General features: G+C 36.6%; 1 protein-coding gene across 2 annotated transcripts; it reads right to left on the bottom strand.

The window, feature by feature from the left end:
• Nucleotides 1–59: 59 nt before the first annotated feature.
• On the bottom strand, nt 60–12,121 carry MSANTD4 (Myb/SANT DNA binding domain containing 4 with coiled-coils). 2 transcript variants are annotated; one of them, XM_024768907.1, is made up of 3 exons: nt 12,074–12,121; nt 1,177–1,794; nt 60–826 (listed from the first exon to the last, which is right to left on the bottom strand). In XM_024768907.1, the coding sequence occupies exons 2-3, from the start codon at nt 1,636–1,638 to the stop codon at nt 251–253; spliced, it is 1,038 nt and encodes a 345-aa protein (XP_024624675.1). In that variant the 5' UTR covers nt 1,639–1,794; nt 12,074–12,121; the 3' UTR covers nt 60–250. The 2 variants fall into 2 exon arrangements, with proteins under 2 accessions (XP_024624675.1, XP_024624678.1); XM_024768910.1 differs by lacking the exon at nt 12,074–12,121 and adding an exon at nt 11,652–12,036.
• Between the last annotated feature and the right edge of the window lie 10,171 nt (nt 12,122–22,292).

Here is a 22,292-nt window from a genome sequence, read left to right on the forward strand (position 1 = left end):
ATGCGCAGGCTCAGCGGCCATGGCTCACGGGCCCAGCCGCTCCGCGGCATGTGGGATCTTCCCGGACCGGGGCACAAACCTGTGTCCCCTGCATCGGCAGGTGGACTCTCAACCACTGCGCCACCAGGGAAGCCCTGAAAATACTAATACTAAACAGGAAAAAAAAAAAAATACAGCTAATCCTGCTACCGTTTTTATATTATCTAAGTCTGTGGTTTACAAACGATTGATAAATGGAGATCTAGATAGATCACTGCAAGTGTCCTTCCTTCTGCATTCGTAGTCTCTCTTTCTCTACTTGTAAGCGCTCCTTTTCAATCTGCAGCTTCTCTGATTCAAATTTTAAAAACTGCAGCCTATCTTTTTCCAGTTGCAAGCGTTCTCTCTCAAGTTTTAACTTCTCTGTTTCTATATCCTGTGGTTGATATATGGACTTTTCTCCTTGACCAAGTTCATTTTCCAAAGATGGTTTCTCTGAGGTGACTATCTGTAACCTCAACCTCTCTCTTTCAATCTGCAGCCGCTCCTTCTCCAGCTGAAGCCGCTCATGCTCCATGTCTAACTGTCGCAGCCTCTCTTTCTCAATCTGTAGGCGTTCCTTCTCTACCTGCAGTCTTTCAGCCTCAATATCAAGCCGTCGTTTTTCCAATTCTAGTTTCTGTTTCTCTATGTTTACAAGCAAATGGGGCTCATCATATGCAGACCTAGATGGTGTTGAATTCAGAGTAAAAAACTCATCAATGTGGGGGAAATCAGGAAGTTCACTTTCCCTCCTGGAATCCGGTATGACTGATGACAACATTTCTTCTTCCTCTTCAATCTCAAACTAAAACAGAAAAGTAGTTCTCAGTATTTATTTATACTTCATGGTTGTTAATTTGTCTAAGAATTTCTTAAAAGCTTTCTGTATTGTTTGAGCACACAAAACCATTTACTTTGAATTTTGAAAAATATTTACTATTATCTGACATCATTAATATATATAATTAAGAGAAGTATATTTAGGTGAGAAGAGATTGATGATATTAAGATGGAAAAAAATGGAATGACTTTGTTATGTACTATTTTTAAGTTAGCTTGAAAATCTGGGAATTTCTTAACTGTTCCTGGTCTATAATAAACTTTCATATCAGAAATGGAGAAATAAAAAGAGGGTTCACACAGGCTAATACTTACTTCAGGACTCTGTGGATCTCTTTCTTCCTCTTCCACTTTGACCTCAGTTAAGGATCCACCTGCATCCCTGAAATCTGCCACATTTTGCCAATCAAAATTTGTATCATTTCGGAATCCAATCTTTTCATCTATCTCTTCAGTGAGAGAATCATCTAAATCGGATGTGGGAAGGGGAAACCCCGAACCAACTAGCTTAATGTTCGCCTTCATCCTCTTTCTCTTCATAAGTGCTCGCCAGTCAAGGTACCTCCTTTTCACTTCTGTCCCTGTTCTCTGTTCTCCTTCTCCTACAGCATTCACACACTGTGCAATCTCCTCCCAAGCCATTCGCTTCATCACATTAATTGTTGTATTGAGCTGCTTGGAAAAAATGACTTCTTTCCTTTTTGTAATTTCTTTCAAAAGGGTCTGAGTTTCTTGTACACTGAAATTGCTTTTCCTTTTCCTTTTCAGTTGCTTCATTTTCTAACTTAAATGCAGTTTTTACAGTAAGAAAAGATGTAAAAAGAATTCTGAGGAATGCTACGAAGTACAGAAATCAAGGACAATTCCTTGTTAGTACTTTGTTTAAATCAGAGTTTTCCATTCATCCAATAGCACAGGCAGGATGGATGATTCCTAAGGAGAAAAAAGTAAAAATCAATCAACCTGCAACTTCTGCAATGTACTTCAACCCAATAAGCTATATAATTAAAAAAACAAAAGACCTCTAAATATGGCTCAAAATTGACTATATTTGTGTCTCTGCCAGCATTACCACAGTCCAAGATACCGTTTTCTCTCACCTAGGCTGCTGTAATGGTTCCGAACTAATTGACAGTATTCACTCTTGACTTGCTCCCTACTTCTACTCTACTCTCCCAAATTCATCCTTTCTACTCTAACTACAAAGGCCTTCTTTCAGTCACCCATTCTTGTCAGTCCCTTTCCCAGTTTAGGGCTTCTGCACACGCTGTTCCCTCTGCCTAGGAAATGGATTGTTCCTTGCCTAGCCTACTTAATTCCTCCTCATCCTTCAACTTGCAGATGAGACATCTGCTCCTCAGTGATGCCTTTGCTGACAAGTCAAATTACTCCTTGTCTTCATCTAAATGTTACACTTGTGCTAACATACAACTAAGAATGTCTCTCCCATTTCAACAGAAGTTTCATGAGGACAGCAACATTTCTACTCACCATCATGTCCCCAGAGTCTAGCAGAGATCCTGGCATATGGCAGGCATACCATAAACTTTTTGAATGAATAAATGAGTCAACCTGCCAAAATGACCATTAGTTTGGGATGTCAAAAAGCAAAAAAATTTAGACTCTGAAAGAGGGTGTACCTGAAACTTGTTAGAAAGGTAACTTTTCAGGCCCCACCCCAGATCATTTGAATAAGGAACTCTGGGGGCAAGATCCAGCAATGTGTGGTTCAATAAGCCTTCCAGATGATTCTAATACATGCTAAAGTTTGAAAACCATGGGGCTGACTCACACCAGTGAAACAAATGCTTTACACACCTGATTCTCTTACAGACTCTGATTTCGAGTCTTATAAATAGTGCATCTGTTTGGTGGAATCTAAAGCACATCCAAATCCTCAATACAATAGCTGGGAAATGTAGTTTTTCTGCTATCTAGCCTTCGCATTATGGGAAGGCACACTAGCAAACTGGAAAAGATGTTGAATGGGTCTTTTTCTTGGAAAAGAGATTTTTAAAAGTATGTAATGGGGACAAGGGCTCAGAAAGAGTAAGGGATATATAAACAAACCATGGTTTATGACTTCTAATTCACATACTGATCACTGCTACAGAGCCGATTTTTTTCCCTTGCTTACAAAATGAGAGGGTTGGGATGAGGCTGTTAAGGTCCACATTTCCTGCCAATACAAAGAAAAAAATACCAAATATCCATTAAGTTCCATGTCCTGTCATTTAATCCCCACCACAGCACTGAATGCGAGATACCATCATTTGCATTTGTATTTATACGACAAGATTCAGGCAAATTGAATAATTTGCACATTACATGGCTAGTTAAATGACCGAACTTGGATATAAATTCAGGCTCCCTTAGGCCACATCTCCTTCCACTTTATTAGCAGCTTGTGATAGCTAAATCTTAGAAATGTGTTGCTAAGTTTTGAGATGCCTTTTAGTAGAAAATTTTCAAAAAGAACAGATCCTTATCTATGTGGAAGGTTTGGATAAAGTTCTGTATATAGGCAGAAAAACTCTCCAAAGTTTCAACTAGTTATGTTTCACTCTACCATGGTTTCTTCTCTTAAAAACTTTAATATCTGCCAGTTTAAAATTTTTATTAGAGTGAAAAATTTTTCCCTTGTAATTAAAAATATAAATAGTATTTTCTACTGAAGCAAAAATACAGCAACTGACTAAGGCTAACTAAATTTAATCAGAAAATGGACTAATCTTTTCTATCACTGTTTGAGCCTCTTCTCTCTAGGACTTAAAAGTGGATGCAAATCCCTTATTTCTAAACTCTAATAAAAAGGTGATTTTTATTAAGATTTCACTAAACTTCTATGCATTTTTTCCTTTTCAAGTTTCCAGTAATCTTTTTCAACTGTGTATCTAATAACATCACCAAAAACATACCCACCACTACGTCGTTTTGTTTCTAACCTCTGATGTAGAATAACCATCTCCTGAACTGCCACTTGCTGCTGAAAAGGAGACGAGAGAGAACTAAAAGTTCAAACGAGTAGAAAATAAACTCTCAAGAAATCATTGTCAATTTCATACCTCCACAAAAAGGGCAAAGCATGCAAAAACAAAAAAAGACTGCAGCAAACTATGCCTAAAGCAGACTTCCAAAATTTCTTGAGACATTTAATAATAAAATTGAAATCCACTAAATAAGAATGTATAATCAGTGGCAGCACTTTTGATCTTGCCCTAGGCAAATCCTGCCTTTATAGTCAAATATAAGCCTCTTGTCACTAGAATATAAGCAAACATATTCATACAAAAACCATAATTCAAAAAGAGACATGTACCACAATGTTCACTGCAGCACTATTTACAATAACCAGGACATGGAAGCAACGTAAGTGTCCATCAACAGATAAATGGATAAAGAAGATGTGGCACATATATACAATAGAATATTACTCAGCCATAAAAAGAAACGAAATTGAGTTATTTGTAGTGAGGTGGATGGACCCAGAGTCCGTCATACAGAGTGAAGTAAGTCAGAAAGAGAAAAACAAATACTGTATGCTAACACATATCTGTGGAATCTAAAAAAAATTTAAAAAAATAGTACTGATGAACCTAGTGCCAGGGCAGGAATAAAGACACAGACATAGAGAATGGACTTGAGGACATGGGGCAGGAGGGGGAAGCTGGGATGAAGTGAGAGTAGCATCGATATATATACACTACCGAATGTAAAATAATTAGCTAGTGGGAAGCAGCAGCATAGCAAAGGGAGATCAGCTCAGTGCTTTGCAATGACCTAGAGGGGTGGATGGGATAGGGAGGATGGGACGGAGGCTCAAGAGGGAGGGGATATGGGGACATATGTATGCATATGGCTGATTCACTTTGTTGTACAACAGAAACTAACAGAGTATTGTGAAGCAATTATACTCCACAAAAGATCTATTAAAAAAAATATATCATCAAAAGAGGTAGTGTAGTGTAATGGTCATGAGCACACGTTCTGCAGTCAGACTGCCTGGGTTAGAATCCTGACTCTGCCACTTCCTAGCTGTGTGGCCTAATTTAAATTCCCTATGTGCAATTCCACTTGTAAAATAATATTACTTCATAGAGATACTGTAAGGATTAAAGGTTTTAGTAAAATATGGAATAGTTCCTGGAACACAGTTAGCAAATTAGGTTCACTATTATTGCACGAAAGGCAAATCTTTAAGTAATTTTGACATAGGAAACAGAAAGGCCACAATAATATTGGTATTGTTCTAGTTCGTAGGTCAAGTGGTAGGTCTGTGGGTCTTTATCATTAAGCTTTATAACATTAGTGGTATATTGGAGCCTGCTGATGTGAGCTGGCAAAGGTCATTGTGCACATCTCTTCCCAACTCCACATTCAGTAATGTCATATTTGGAAATAGAAACTGGCCAAGATGGCAGTATTTACAACATAGAACTGGATAAATGTTACAAACTAGAACATTTTTCTTTTGAGTGGTCAGGGAGTTAGTTTACTAGCACACTTAAAGCTACATGATTTTTGCATATTTCAAATACTACCTAATAAAAATTAAGAAAATGCAATGTTTTAACATCTGATCCCACAACAGTTTAGTGAACATTCTAGAAGACTTGTAATTTTAGAGGATCACATTTAATTAGCACTGACCTAACATTCCTTATGTAATTCAAGTTATCAATTGGGCTGGGCAAGTATTCTGCTTTTCTCTAGAGGCAACTGAAGAATACTCATGAAATACTATATTTATAAGCAACACAAAAAAGGAACTGAACCTAACTGATTTACACATTATTAAACCAGCCCAAATATACTTCTCTTTAGTACCTATGTTGCGGTTGTGGCATATTTCAAGGAATTACTGCAGTCAAACTTGACTTTCTCCTTCCTCTACCATTTGCTCCACCCCTATGAGGAGCTGGAAGATAGTAGCCCACCTGCTCCAAAGGCAGTATCCTGAACACATAACACTGTGCCTAACAAACAGAAGGAGGTAAAAATACAACTTAAAATAAGGCAGTGATTGAGGGATGGGAAAAAGAGCAGAAAAAGAAATGGAAAATAACTCAAGTAAGGTCAGCTAGCAAAACTGAAACTGCTATGGGCAAAGCGTATGTTTAAAAGGAAAAGGCAGCTCAAGTCAATATAGGCAAGAAGCAGTTTATGAGATTAAGTGAAGAGTTTAGATAAACTACCTACCCTATAACTATGCCAAAGAATATAACAGTTAACAAGTTATACAAAATTCTGAAAGGAAATTTTAAATAAATAGGCTATGTTACTACTTAGGCAGTATGAACCAATGATGAGCAGGTTATCAAAGACATATTTAAAAAATGAAATCAGCAGGTTAGATGTCCTTAAAAATAGAACAAATTGCTAAAGTTACATCAAATTCTGTATCAAATTACTTACAATGCATTAAGGAAGACTTTTTGTTTCCAAAAGATACAGAATGTTTCAGACCATTTAAATAGCTTCTTGAACCATTTAAAAAGCACTGTCATATTTAAAAGGTAGAAGCATGGTAAAAATACAAATATTCATCAATAAGGGATTAGATGAATAAGCTATACTACAGCTACATAATGGAATATGATGCCCAATTAGAGTATGAATATGGCTTAGCACAACATTTTACTATGTTAATGCAAGCCAACAAAACCAGAAAAGGAATGTGTACATATGTCTATGTGTGTGTACATACTCACAGAAGCTCAGTTTTCAACTTAGGAACATTTATAGACAGAACATGCTATGCTCTACAACAGGTTCACTCACTCTGTCCACCACCAACCACCAGTTCTAGGGATCATGTATAGTCGTTTGTCTCAATCATAGAGCTGTTTGTTTGCCTAGAGCACATCTGTTTCATTTTACTTTGAGGTGATTAACATTATATTAAAAATATATTTATGAGGGATTTTTATTACAGAAAAATACACTTTTTAAAGTTCCATAAACCCAATACCCACAAATCTCTGTTGACTTAAAAAAAAAAAAACAGTAAAATACATAGATATGGTTAGAGAACCTAAATAAAGCAACAAAATTAAGTGAAAATCTCTCTCCACCACCAGTGTAATTGATATTAATAATTTCTTGAGATGTTTTCCAGAAAATCATATGAATATAAAAGTACATATGTATTTATGAAACATTATATATTACACATATTACATGAATGCATATTAATTCCATTCATTAATTTAAAAAGCAGTGACTGGGCTTCCCTGGTGGCGCAGTGGTTGAGAGTCCGCCTGCCGATGCAGGGGACACTGGTTCATGCCCTGGTCCGGGAAGATCCCACATGCCGCAGAGCGGCTGGGCCCGTGAGCCATGGCCACTGAGCCTGCGCATCTGGAGCCTGTGCTCCACAACGGGAGAGGCCACAACAGTGAGAGGCCTGCGTACCACAAAAAAAAAAAAAAGCAGTGACTGTTGAAGATGTTGAGATGTAAAATTATAAGAAAATGAAAGGAAAATTGAAAACAGAAAAATGAGATTTATATGAATGATTCTAAAGAACAAATGAAGAGACAAAGAGGAAATCATGAATGTAAAAACTTACCACCCTCTACAATGAAAAATAATCAACAAAAAATGAAGAAAAATTATGAAATTGAAAAAATTCTAAAGATGTTGTCTCTCAAACCTTATGTATTTGAATCATCTGGAGCGCTTATTAAAATGAGATTCTGATTCAGTAGGTCTGGAGTGGGACCAGTGATTCTACATTTCTTACAGATTCCCAAATGATGCCGATGTTGCTGGTCCTTGGACTACACCAATAGAAATAGGGATCCACACATGTAATTTAAAATCTTCTAGTAGCCTCAGAAAAGCAAAAATGAAACAAAACCAAAGAAAGTGTAGAATTAATTTTAACATATTTAACCCCATAAGTTCAATATATTATCTTTCCAATACATGGTCGATGTAAAAATGATTAATGAGGGAGTTTCCATTCTTGTTTTGCTACTAAGTCTTTGAATCCAGTGTATATTTTACAGTTAGAGCACATCTCATTTTGTACTAAACACATTCTAAGAACTCAATAGCATATATTAGTACAGATCTACAGCACATCAAAATAACCTAGGGAGCTTTTAAAAAATACTTATAACCAGTCCCTATCTCTGAGCAATTAAAACAATCTTAAAATACTGCTAGGCATTGGGAGTTTAAAAAGTGCTCTAGCAGATATTAAGCATTCTCAACACATACACACACACAGAGTTAACTATGTGAGATGATGGATGTGTTAATTATCTCTATCTTGGTAATCATTCCATAATGTATTATGTATATCGATCATCATGCTGTATATTTTAAACATATACAATTATATTTACCAATGATTCTTCAATAAAGTTAAAAAAAATCTTCTCCAGGTGATTCTCATTTGCAGCCAGGATTGAGAAGCACCCCGCTAGAGAATCCGTGTTAAAAGTCTACTTGCTCAAATGTGTACTGAGAGGCAAGATGGAGTGCAAATGTTGTAGCTGCTAAGAAATTTCTCTTCAGAGATCATTAAGGCTTCATCTGCCACAAGACTTACAACAACAGACAAAGCTGGACTCTTTTCGGAAAAATATGCCCAGGAGAAAGTCATGTTAGGTGGAAGAGGAATATGTCTAATTGTAAGAACCAATTCACACTCCTATGTGCTGGGAATACATCAAAGGAATACAAGCTAAGTCAATTTAGACTTAAGTAGAAATGGACTGCTCTCTTTAGAGAACCAAACTTTCTTTTAAGTCTTTAGACAGCTACCCATATCTTTATTAGAATTAGGACTGAACTAGGAGTATACATTGGAAACATCCATTAAGATTGAGTGATTAAGACACAATGCTTCATTCAACAAATATGTATTGAGTGCTTAAAACCTTTCAAAGGATTTGTACACATTTCGGAGGTAAATTTACTCTCCCTAGTCTTACTCTCTCTCTCCCTATTACAAACCCTGAGTCCTACCTATATATCTTCGTATCTACCTTTGCCAATTTTATCACCTCCAATACTAACCCCAAACATACTTTCCCAACCCACCCTCTCCAATACACGTCAGTATGGGCACACACAGTATGTCATTCTGAAATTCCTCTAAATTCTAGACCAGTGCTGTTCCATACAAATATAATGAGAGTCACATATATAATTTTAAATCCTCTAGTAGCCACATTAAAAAAAGTAAAGAGAAACAGGTAAAAATTAATTACGATATATTTTATTTAAACTAATATACCAAAATATTATTACTTCAATATTTAAAAAATATAAAAACAATCGAGACATTTTACATTCTTTTTTTCTACTAAGTCTTCAAAATCCAGTGAGTATTTTGGACTAGCCATACTTCAAGTGCTCAATAGCAATATATGTCTATTGGCTACTGTATTGGACAGCCCAGTTCTAGCTTTCATGACCCCTACCTTAGGACTATCATACATGTATTCCTTTGGCACATGCTCCCAATTCCCATGGTCTTTGCTCTTTTATCTGGCCAGTGACTATTCATCCTCAGCACCTTCATTGTTCCATTAATCTAAATCTAATATCCCTGCTACATGCTTCCACTATCAGGCTATATTATAATCACTTACTTTACATTAGGCGCAATAAGGGATCAAAGATGAATATATTATTTCTATCAAATAATTTATAATTTAGTAAAACATATACGCATAAAATTTACATGAAAAAATTTTAATGGAGACTGTAAATGTCAAGTTTGAATACGGACTACCTAGGCTTATATATTAATTCCACCACTTAGAAGCTCTGTGATCTTAAGCAAATTACTTAACCTTTTAAACTTATTTCCTAATTTATAAATAGGAAAAATAATAGAATAATACTCACGATGTTTTGAGGATTAAATGAGATAATCCAGTCAAGAAGCTTATAATATGTAGGATATAATAAGCCCTTAACAAATACCAGCTATTATCCATTTCCTAGTATAGTCTAGACATAGTAAGTGAATATTTCTTTACTCGATGAATAATGTGAATGTAAGAAAAGTGCAACAAGAGAAGTTATTAACAAAATACCCTGGGTGTTCAGAAGGAGAAATCTTTGGTGGGATCAAGGGAGGTTGTGAAAAGGAATCAGCGCTTGATTTGGGTCTTAAAAAACAAATATAATAATGAGGGGCAGTAATAAATGGCAGAAGTATCAGGAATCAAAGTTGGATAGCTAGGCTGGGGCCAAATGTCAGCAAATCTTTAATGTTGACTTGTAAGAACTTATTCTTTGCTAAAAAACTTACTATAAGAGGCAAATATATCTGTGAAAATTCACATATTTTTGAAATTCAAGCAATATACCTTTTATATGGAGGCAATGTTACTGTAATAATATACAAACTATAACATGCAAAATACAAGTGCATAATAATAAACAATGATTGCAGTTGTCAAGAGAATCCTAATTTAGGCAGAAATCCATAATCAGATTTTGCTGCTCTTAGAGTCTGAGATCAATTTTGTAATGATAAAAATAACAATCCTTTTAAAACTATGCTTGAGTCAATACACTCTTAAAATTTTGGCAGCAGTTGCTTTTATGTGCATATCCTGTTTCCACCCCCCAACAATTTGTAACTCCATATCTCTATCCTACAAAAGTGGTATCCCTTTGTCCCTGACTGTTCTATGCTAAACTGATGAACTATTTCATTGACAAAATGCACTTTATTTATTTTTAATTTTTTTAAATGTTTGGCCGGGAGGCACGGCTTGCAGAGTTCCCTGACCAGGGAATCTTGGGTCACAGCAGTAAAAGCGCGGAACCCTAACCACTAGGCTACCAGGGAACTCAACAAAATGCACTTTAACACATTTTACCTCACTGAAATTGACATCAATATGTATCTTAGATTTCCAGTCAGTCATGGCTTAAGTGTGTGAAAATCTTTGACATCTGATTAGTGTTAAGACAGTACCCAAATCAAAGCAAACGAGTTGAAATTTGGTAGCTATGCTTGCATGAAAAGAAACTAAACTATGTTTCCAGGAATTTCTTTTTTCTCTCTTCTCCTTTACATTTTGGTACTCATGTAACAGCTTAGATTTTCATCATCCATTACCCAATAATTTACTCAAATATTTATCAAACTCCTACTATGTGCCAGGCACATATTCTTGGTGCTGGGGCTAAACACCTCACAAAATATGAAAAGATGCCATTTTAGATGTCAAACACTATCCCTTTCATATTGGTTTTCTTCCCTATCTTTACAAAAGGGAATTTAGTAGTTGCAACCTCTAAAAATTCTTACTTCTTCCATGCCCAATCACAGAGAACAGCCATTTTCCTGAAATCCCATTTCACAATAATTCTTTCCTGGTTGGAAATAGGTATAAGTAGTTCACTTAGGTAATCCTTGTGAAGATGGTGTACCACCATCTTATACCTGGGCAATTTTTTTCAAGGACTAATACTTAAGAATGAAGTTCCTAAATACTGCATGATAAGACAGAAGTAAGAGATCTGAGTTAAATCAGGCAGTAAATTCTGGGTCCAAAATTTTTTTTTGGTAAACTCATTAGGCTGTTCAAGAAGAAAAACATCACAAAATCTACAAACTTCCCCCAACCCCCACCCCAATCATCTTGGAAGTGTGCTCCCCACCTCCCACCAACCCCGCACCCTACCGTCGCCACCATATACTTAGAGGAAATTAACCTTCCTGCCGAATAGGATGCTCTTCTCTATAAGCTGTGATAGGTAAATGATTAAAGTTTACTTAAGTGTCGCCGGTTATCATATTAATAAAATACCTCTCACTCCCCACCTCTTCCTTTGGAGCAGCCCCCTTGGGAGAATCCAGGAAGGCTGAATTCCTGGGAGGTCAGTGAGGAGTAGGGGGCGCGCCCATGACTCTGCCACAGAGCAATGGCTGCACCTGGTAGGATGTGGGGCAAACTGGAAGAGTCCCCGCTCCGCATATTAAATTAGAGTCGCGACTGGGCGGCCGAAAAACCTTCGCAGCCTTGTTTCAGCGGCTTGGGCCCTCCCTACCCTCCCAGGTCAGGCGGCAGCTGCGACTGGTATTTCTCCTGAACGTCGTAGTCTGCTACGCCGCAGGGCCAGGTCCAGAGCCGGCAGCGGGGGGGCAGCTACCTGACGCTGCCACGCTAGCACCCACCGGCCGCGGAGCCTCCACTTCCCTAGCAACCTCCTCCACGACGCAACAGCTCACCTTCGACGCTGGCGGAACCTCCCCACGCTCGCCTCTGGGGTGTGTGGGGGTGGGGTGGCAAAAAGACGCTTCATTAATTCCCCGCCCTCTGACTTCGCCCCCCTCCTGCCGCTAAACCATTGGCTGGCGCGGCTGCCGCTCGTTTAACGAGGTTCGTCCATTGGCCCGGAGGATACTGCCATTCTGGCAGAGGGCCCGCCCTAGGTCTTCCTCACAAAGGAAATCGGGTCCCAAACCGTTCCGGGTTAGTGCCCTGGAATTCCGCCCCCTTGTGAGTCATGGCCTCCCGTTCAAGCTCAGTCTTTGGCGCACGGCTCTGTCAATCAAGAGCTCTAGGAAAGGATTGGCCCCTAGCAATCAGCCCGCAGCCTGTTCAGCAAAATTGGGACACAGGTTGCTCCGTCCCCAAACTCTACTCCTATCCTGACCCTTACTTGTTAAAAGAGCAAAGAGGAAGTGGGATCCTTGCGTTGCCCCAGCTGGTTCCTAGTCCAGCATCACCTTCTGCTCAGACAACTGTGACCTAGTTTGGCCTCAAAATCATTCCTCTGAGACTGCCCTTGCCAAAGCTGGGTGATTTCCTTACGGCTAAATCTAGGCATCACATCTCTGTCCTTATCTTACCTCGTCAAAAAATATTTGACTTGTTGACCTTTCTTCATTTGATTTACATAATGCTTCTCCTGGTTTTCCTAACTCTCAGCCTCTTCTCTATCCCCTTTGCAGTTGCCTCTTTCGCTGCCATCTCAGGTTACGGTGTTACTAATGGGTCTGTCTTTCCTTTGCCTTTGTTCAGGCCTCTATTGAAATCCTGAATTACATCAGTAGCATTCTTACTGGTCTGTCAGTTATCCTGCCAGTACGACTGTAGTCCATTGTTCACACTGTAGCCAAGACAGGCTGCTTAAAGTTCTTTAGTGGAACCGCACTCATCTTATGATAAAGTATAAACTCTTTACAAGAGTTTCTTCTGTTTTTCTCTCAGGCATATCTTTCATCAACATTCCTCTTCTTTCGTTTTCCTTCTTCCTTACTCCAATTACTTCCCTTCTGTCAGTTCCTAGATTTGACAGTGGCCTTGGGACTTAGTTTGCATTGCATTGTTTCCACCTGGAATGATTTCTTCCTGCCTATTCCCTGCTATGCCCAGAATTTGTTTTTAAAGTTGCTTTCTGAAGGAAGCCTTCCTTTCTCTCCATTCACACTACCTCCACTTCCAAGTTGTCCCTCTAATGTAGGTTTGCCAGATAAAAGACAGGATACTCAACTAAGTTTGAAGTTCAGATAAATAACAATTTTTAGTATAACTATGTCCCATTTAATATCTGACATCCTGTATTTTCATTTGCTAAATCTGGCAACCTACTCCAGCACGCTTCCATCATAGTACCTTTCCTCTGACAGCTCTTACCACACATTCTGTGCGGGCAGGTGTTTCTTGTTCACTGCTGAACTTTCTTTGCCTAGCGCAGTGCCTAAAATATAATAGTCGCTCAAAGAATATTTGGTAAATAAATAATGGAATATTCTGGGTGAATCGTGAATACTTGCTCAATATTCCTGGAGGAACTCTCTTCCATAAAATAGAAGTACTTATGAAATAATGCTCTTTGAAATGTAACAATTAGTTTAGTCTTTCATATTTTTACCTATGACTTTGTGAAAGAAGCATGTCTATAACTTTGCCTAAGTAGAACAAAAAAATTTTTTTGCTTTTGGAAAAATATAAGAACTTGTATTTTATGTTTTGGGGTTTCATTTATAGTGGATGTTTTTTGGGTGAGTATAGTGAAAAGGCAAGAGAACTATCCATCCTTATTATGACCAGACTCTTTCTCTCTGACCCTTTCAGAGTCTGTCTACTACTTGAATCTATTTATTTACTTCAGTAACAGGGTTAAGGCCTAGTAAGTCAGTAAGTATTAGGAAAGTTCTGCTTTTATATCATGAACTCTTAAGCTTCCTCCAATTAACTTCAGTCTCCTTGTTGATTGCAAGATCTTTTCCAGATACCCTTACTATTTTTTCTCATCTGTATTTTGTCTGGGTAGACATGGACCAACAAGGGAGAGATGAAAGGTAATCCAAAATGCCTAATATTAGTACCTCATTACCAACCTGATAGTCTGCTTACTGATTTGATTTTTGTAATAGTAATTTCAGGCTAGAGATTTGACCTAACATTTATTCTAGAACTGGGTTGTTCAACTGCAGTAGCCACTTGAACAAGCCTGATGGGCCCTTGAAATGTGGCTGCGACAACTGAATAACTGAATTTTAGTTGTGTTTAATTTTAAATTTAAAAACTAATACCCAATTCAGTTACTACATAATGTCTATATATGTTTGGGAAACTTGAGCTTTGTGAATCTACTTTTTCAACTATAAATTTTTTGAAATCTAAGTACAGATTGAATATTTCTGATAAAATTAACATGTGAATTGAGATGTGCTGTAAGTGTAAAGTATACACAGGATTTCAAAGATTTAATATAAAAATGTAAAATGCCTCATTGATCATTTTCATATTGATTATATTGATAAGTTGAAATTATAATATTTTGCATAATTGGATCAAGGAGAATATATTATTAAACTTAATTTTACCTGTGAATTTTTTACTTTTTAAAATGAGGCTAATAGGAAATTTAAACTTATATATGTGGTTGGCATTATATTTCTATTAGACAATGCTGTTCTAGACTGTGCCTGGCCACAATAAGAATATAATTGTTAACAAAAATTTTTTATTTCATTGCTTATTATTTAACCAAAGGGAAAGAAAAAAATCACTTTTTCTTTCTTCCAGACACAGTTTAGTTAAGAAAAAAATAACCCAGTGAACACGTTATAACCTTTATTATATACCAACAGTTGCACTTAACTGTATCAATGCTGTTTTCAGTCTCCATTTTTGCCTTTGCATATGCTGTTTCTTCTTCCTTTGCACAGGTACTGCTTCCTCCTTGTCCTTACGACACACTCTTATTCCCCTTTAAAAACAACTCTTCCTTGACAATGTTAGAACAGATCTTTTCCTTTTTCGTATGAGTTTTACACCCATACATGTTCTATTTAGATATCATTCAGTATTGCTATTACCTTTTACCTTTTTATCTTCAGCACGTAGCACATTACCTGGCACTTAGTCTGACAAAATTATATTTGATGAATTGACCTGAAAACTGACAAAAGAAAACTCACTCTGTTTTTTCCTCTGTGATAATATTGCTTGCAATTTTCATCATCCATCAGGTAAGTTATAATGGTTTGTAAAATAACACTGAAAACTTTTCACCAGCAAATTTCATGTTTCTAAAAAATTTATATTGAATGGAAAGCCCATATGTTTCCTGTAGAATTGTTTCAATTAATTTCTTTTAGATTTTGATTTTGTTATTACTGGGAAAAATAGGAAGTGTTAGAACACAAGCTATTTTTAAATGGTAATAATTATAGCAAGAGGTAGGGATGGAAAATTTTAGTTTCAAAGATCAGTTTGGTCAAATCTTGAGAAGTCAAATGGTTTCTGGCATTCCAACCAGCATCAGCTGTGGTTAGGTTGCCATTTTTATTTATGGTGGGAGGTTTGGTTTCTACTAGAATAGCCTATGAAATACTATAGGTCAATGGTTATTAGAAGAATCATTAAAATATATATATTTAAAAATATTCTGGGGCTTCCCTGGTGGCTCAGTGGTTAAGAATCCACCTGCCAATGCAGGGGACACAGGTTCGAACCCTGATCCGGGAAGGTCCCACATGCCGCGGAGCAACTAAGCCCGTGCACCACAACTACTGAGCCTGCACTCTAGAGCCCGCGAGCCACAACTACTGAAGCCTAGTAGCCCATGCTGCATACTGAAGCCGTGTGCCTAGAGCCCATGCTGCACAACAAGAGAAGCCACTGCAATGAGAAGCCTACGCACCGCAGTGAAGAGTAGCCCCTGTCCTCTGCAACTAGAGAAAAGCCCACACACAGCAACGAAGACCCAACAAAGCCAAAAATAAAATAAATAATAAAATAAATAAATTTTAAAAAAAGAAAAGGAAGAAAGTGTAGAATTTAAAACATACACACGCACACATATATGTATATATCTCATTCTGTTCTTCATTCCAGTACACCTATACATGGAGTTGCCCATGAAAGAATCAGATCAGTTGCAAATCTATTCTTGTAATTTGGAATATGTGCCCTGGTGACTATCTATTTGGAGCTCATTTTTAAAAATCACTTTTGGTTTATCTCTCCTGTTTAACAGTCAGAGGCTTCTTGTTGAATAACAATTTTAGCACTTTTGTAGGATGACCACCTGTTTCTTTGAGTCCCCTGCAGAATGAGTTTTATTTACGCCAAATAGCCTATATTTTAACTACCCATCCCAAATACACCCTTAATATTTAGTGAAAATTGATCTAGCCTTTTTTACATCATGTATCAGAAAAACATATGTATAAATTTCATTTTAATAGTAAAGATTGATCATACTGTTTTCTCAGTTTGAGAAATTATTGTGACTTTTTATAACCTCTTGGTTGTGCTTATGTATGTGCATTCTTTATTTCCTTTTATAAGAATTTCAGAGATTTTTGTAGTTGGGAGCTCCAAACTCCAAGAATCACTGGCCAGTTCTCTTTCCTCAACTCATTTAAAAAATAAGTTTTGAAGACTGTTCTGTGCTAAGCACTGATCTAAGGGCTTCATTTACATTAATCTATTGGACTATTATGATAACCCTAAGTAGGAAGTCTACTGGTATTCCTCACATTTTTTAGATGAGGAAACTGAGGCAAAATGATGTTAAATATCTTTCCAAGTTTGCAGAATTATTAAGTGGCAGAGCTGGAATTTAAACCCAGTTAGCCTACATTTAAACCCCATGCTATAACATCACTCAAAATGGATGTGTATTCTTGAGTTCCTTTTATAAGAATCTCACAGATTTTTGGAGTTGGGAGCTCCAAACTCCAAAAATCACTGGCCAGTTCTCTCCTCAACTCATTTTAAAAATGTCTCCTTGCACTACTTGCAAGGAGATTGTTTTAAAGATGCCAAAACGTTTGAAAAGATTTTAGTGAAGTAGAGGGATAACAAAAGTGTCCCCACAAAACACTGTCTTTCTTCTAACATTTGTTGGGCTCTGTTGTAAGCTCCTCAACGGCAGGGATCATGTCCTTCTTTTGCCCCCAGCACCTAGCAGAGACCTTGAATTCACAGTTTACTCCCAAACAAATTTAGATTTTAGGTTGTGGGATGGACAATAGTCATATAATTACTCTGAACAGTAGCCTTAGTCAATGAATCTATCATTGGTTAGCAGCTGACTGGAAGGTTTTTTAAAACTTTTTATTGGCGCATAGTTGATATACAATGTTGTATTAGTTTCAGGTGTACAGCAAAGTGAGTCAGTTATACATATACGTACATCCACTCTTTTCTAGATTCTTTTCCCATATTGACCATTACAGAGTACTAGGTAGAGTTCGCTGTGCTACACAGTGGGTCCTTATTAGTTATCTATTTTATATAAGCTTTTCTATACTACATTTCCCATTGCTTTTACTTCACTTATTCACCAGTTTCCATGGAATGCCTTCTGCTAAACACCACAGCCTGTACTGTCTGTGAGAAAAGTTTGTTCTCGGTTCTTTTTCCTATTCACATTATTTGTTTATTGGGAGTAATAGCGGCTGTGATCAATATGCAGTAACAATAATACAAATGTAAATAGGAACCTAAGTTGGAACTTGCCTTTGGTTACTCAACTTATTTAAATTTTTAAAGACAAGAGTAGTGGTTCCTGACAAGACTTTTTGGGGAAAATGCATTTCACAAGATCCAGAAATAAGCAGTGCCTCAAATTTTAACTTATCCCGCATTCACAAGCATACAACACTGTCTTTATACTATTTAACACATTACACCATTCATATATATGCAAGTACAAGATATGAAAATACATATTTAAACCATAGTTAATAAGGTAGATAGGGGGATCCTAGTGATAAATCATTTTTCAAAATAACTTTTAACTTCATGAAAAGATCAATTAAAAGACTATTTTATTATCATATTTTTATTTATAGTGTGTATCCTTTTATTTCTGTTCTCAAGATGTTATCTTTTAATCTCCATTTTCCAAAAGAGAAAGCATGTCCAGAGTTATTTGTGGCTTATCTAATAACTAATTAGTAGCTAATCTGAGACCACATCAGAAGTCTGCCAGCTCCTGCTCTAGGTTCTTTCCACTATATGGTGTTCTACTTCAGAGTCATGTTCTGCCTGTTCAAATAGCATGTTCTTCTATATCAAATTATTTGATATTCGAAGTTCGAAAACTTCATGATTTGAGAAACAAAGACAAAAAACATAAAACAAAATAGACCCATGTTATGTCCTTTCTGAATTCCTTCCATTTCCATAATTCCCAGCTACAAAATGTAACAACTACTACAATTGCTGGACACTAACTAAATACTAGACACTATTAAGTACTTCACATGTATTATCTCTTTAAAGGGGTTTATAGTTAGGGAAAATGAGTCATAGAGTCTAGTTTAGTTTATATTGAGCTGTGTAACTCTTTGTATATTTTGGAAATTAATGCCTTGTTGGTCACATCATTTGCAAATAGTTTCTCCCATTCTGTAGGTTGTCTTTTCATTTTGTTTATGGTTTCCTTTGCTGGGCAAAAGATTTTACATTTAATTAGGTCCCATTTGTTTATATTTGTTTTTATTTCCATTACTCTAGGAGACAGATACAAAAAGGTATTGCTGCAATTTGTATCAAACACTGTTCTGCCTATGTTTTCCTATAGAAGTTTTATAGTATCCGGTCTTTCTTAGCTTTTGAATCCATTTTGAGTTTATTTTTTTATATGGTATTAGAGAATATTTCAATTTCATTCTTTTACTCATAGCTGTCCAGTTTTCCCAGCTCATTTATTGAAGACACTGTCTTTTCTCCATTGTATATACTTGCCTCCTTTGTCATAGATTAATAGAACATAGGCGTGTGGGTTTATTTCTGGGATTTCTATCCTGTTCCATTGATCTATGTGCCTGTTTTTCTGCCAGTAACATAATGCCTTGATTACTGTAGCTTTGTTGTATAGTCTGAAGTCAGGAAACGTGATTCCTCCAGCTCCATTCTTCTTTCTCAAAATTGTTTTGGCTATTCAGGGTCTTTTGTGTCTCCATACAGATTAAACATTTTTTTGTTCTAGTTCTGTGAAAAACGCCATTGGTAATTTGATAGGGATTGCATTGAATCTGTACATTGCCTTTGGGTAGTATATTTAACAATATTGATTCTTTCAATCCAAGAACATGGTATATCTTTCCATTTGTTTGTGTCATCCTCAATTTCGTTCATCAGCATCTTATAGTTTTCAGAATACAGAAACTTCTGCCTCATTAGGTAGGTTTATTCCTAGGTATTTTATATTTTTGATGCAATGGTAAATGGAATTCTTTCCTTAACTTCTCTTTCTGATAGTTTGTTGTTAGCATATAGAAATGCACAGATTTCTGTATATTAATTTTGTATCCTGCAACTTTACCAAATTCATTGATGAGCTCTAATAGCAATAGTTTTCTGGTGGCATCTTTAGAATTTTCTATGCATAGTATCATGTCATCTGCAAACAGTGACACTTTTTTTCTTCATATCTTTAAAGGTTTTTTTTTTAAAGAAATAAATACATTTAAATTTTCTTCACAGTTCTGCTTACAGTATCACTTCACAACCAATTATTCCCCTTCCCCTCCCTGAATCCTCAATTTGCTCACATTCACAATGCCTTCCGAAAATACTAAACATTTAGCATAAATCTTGGAGGAGACATGAAATGGAATGAACAATGAAGGCTGGGGGAACGGGGAAGTAAGGATTATCTACACACCTACCTACTAATTTGCCTGTCTCCCCACCCTCCTTTGTTTTTTTTGAATTTTTATTGGAGTATAGTTGATTTACAATGTTGTGTTAGTTTCAGGTGTACAGCAAAGTAAATCTGTTATACATATACATATATCCACTCAATTTTAGGTTCTTTTCCCATATAGGCCATTATAGAGTATTAAGTAGAGTTCCCTATGCTATACAGTAGGTCCTTATTAGTTATCTATTCAATATTTCATATATAGTAGTGTGTATATATCAATCCCAATCTCCCAATTTATCCCTCCCCTTCTTTCCCCCACTGGTAACCATAAGTTTGTTCTCTACATCTGTGACTCTGTTTCTGATTTGTAAATAGTTCATTTGTACCATTGTGATATCATATGATATTTGCCCTTCACTGTCTGAATTACTTCACTCAGTATGACAATCTATAGGTCCACCCATGTTGCTGCAAATGGCATTATTTCGTTCTTTTTCATGGCTGAGTAATAGTCCATTGTATATATATACCACATCTTCTTTATCCATTCCTTTGTCGATGGACATTTAGGTTGCTTCCACATCGTGGCTATTGTAAATAGTGCTGCAACGAAACTGGGGTGCATGTACGTTTTCAAATTATGGTTTTCTCCAGATATATGCCCAGGAGTGGGATTGCTGGATGATATGGTACCTCTGTTTTCAGTTTTTAAAGGAACCTCCATACTGTCCTCCATAGTGGCTGTACCAGTTTACATTCCAAACAACAGTTTAGGAGGGTTCCCTTTTCTCCACACCCTCGTCAGCATTTATCATTTGTAGACATTTTTTTTTGGGGGGGGGGGATATGCGGACCAGGGAAGCCCCATTTGTAGACATTTTGATGATAGCTGTTTTAAACAGTGTGAGGTGATACTGCATTGTAGTTTTTATTTGCATTTCTCTAGTAATTAGTGATATTGAGCAACTTATCATGTGCTTTTTAAGCCATCTGTTTGTCTTCTTTGGAAAAATGTCTATTTAGATCTTCCACCCATTTTTTGATTGGGTTGTTGTTTTTTTTGATATTGAGCTGCATGAACTGTTTGCATATTTTGAAAATTAATCCATTGTCAGTTGCTTCATTTGCAAATATTTTCTCCCATTCTGTGGGCTGTGGTTTTCTTTTGTTTGTGGTTTCCTTTGCTGTATAAAGGCTTTTAAGTTTAATTAGGTCTCCTTTGTTTATTTATGTTTTGATTTTTCTTTCCCCAGGAGGCGGATCATGAAAGATCTTGTTGCGATTTATGTCAGAGTGTTCTTCCTATGTTTTCCTTTAAGAGTTTTATTGTACCCAGGCTTACAGTTAGGTTTTTAATCCATTTTGAGTTTGTTTTTGTATATGGTATTAGAGAATGTTCTAATTTCATTCTTTTACATTTAGCTGTCCAGTTTTCCCAGTGCTGCTTAATGAAGAGACTGTCTTTTCTCCATTGTATATTCTTGCCTCCTTCATCATTGATTAGTTGTCCATCGGTGCATGGATTTATCTCTAGGATTTCTATCCTGTTCCACTGATCTATATTCCTGGTTTTGTGCCAGTACCATACCATTTTGATTACTGTACCTTTGTACTATAGTCTGAAGTCAGGGAGCCTGATTCCTCCATGTCTGTTTTCCTTTCTCAAGATTGCTTTGGCTATTTGTGGTCTTCTGTGTTTCCATGCAAACTGTAAAGTTTTTTGCTCTAACCGTGATAGTTTTACTTGTTCCTTTCCAATATGAATTCCTTTTATTTGTTCTTCCTCTCCGATTACTGTAGCTAGGACTTCCAGATCTATGTTGAATAAAAGTGGCAAGGGTGGACATCTTTGTCTTGTTCCTTATCTTAGAGGGAATGCTTTCAGCTTTTCATCCCTGAGTATGATGTTAGCTGTGGGTTTGTCATATATGACCTTTATTATGTTGAGGTATGTTCCCTCTATGCCCATTTTCTGGAGTTCCTATCATAAATGGATGATGAATTTTATCAAAACCTTTTTCTGCATCTATCTAGATGATCAAATTGTTTTTATCCTTCAATTTGTTAATGTGGTGTATTAATTTTCAGATATTAAAAAATCCTTGCATCCCTGGGATAAATCCCACTGGATCATGGTGTGTGATCCTTTTAATGTATTGTTGGATTTGATTTGCTCATAATTTGTTAGGATTTTTGTATCAATTGGCCTGGAATTTTCTATGTTGTGTTTTATCTTTATCTAGTTTTGGTATAGAGGTGATGGGGGCCTCATGGAATGAGTTCAGATGTGTTCCTTCATGTGTATTTTTTTTTTTTGGAATATTTTC

Source organism: Neophocaena asiaeorientalis, unplaced genomic scaffold (assembly GCF_003031525.2).
Source record: "Neophocaena asiaeorientalis asiaeorientalis breed wild unplaced genomic scaffold, Neophocaena_asiaeorientalis_V1.1 scaffold151, whole genome shotgun sequence".
Taxonomy (NCBI): domain Eukaryota; kingdom Metazoa; phylum Chordata; class Mammalia; order Artiodactyla; family Phocoenidae; genus Neophocaena; species Neophocaena asiaeorientalis.

Bases quoted from the DNA above. Each gene is read 5' to 3' on its own strand.
- MSANTD4 (XM_024768907.1), bottom strand. From the start codon at position 1,638: ATGAAGCAACTGAAAAGGAAAAGGAAAAGCAATTTCAGTGTACAAGAA. The intron at 827-1,176 runs GTAAGTATTAGC...TTTCTGTTTTAG, and splicing joins GAGATCCACAGAGTCCTGAA to TTTGAGATTGAAGAGGAAGA.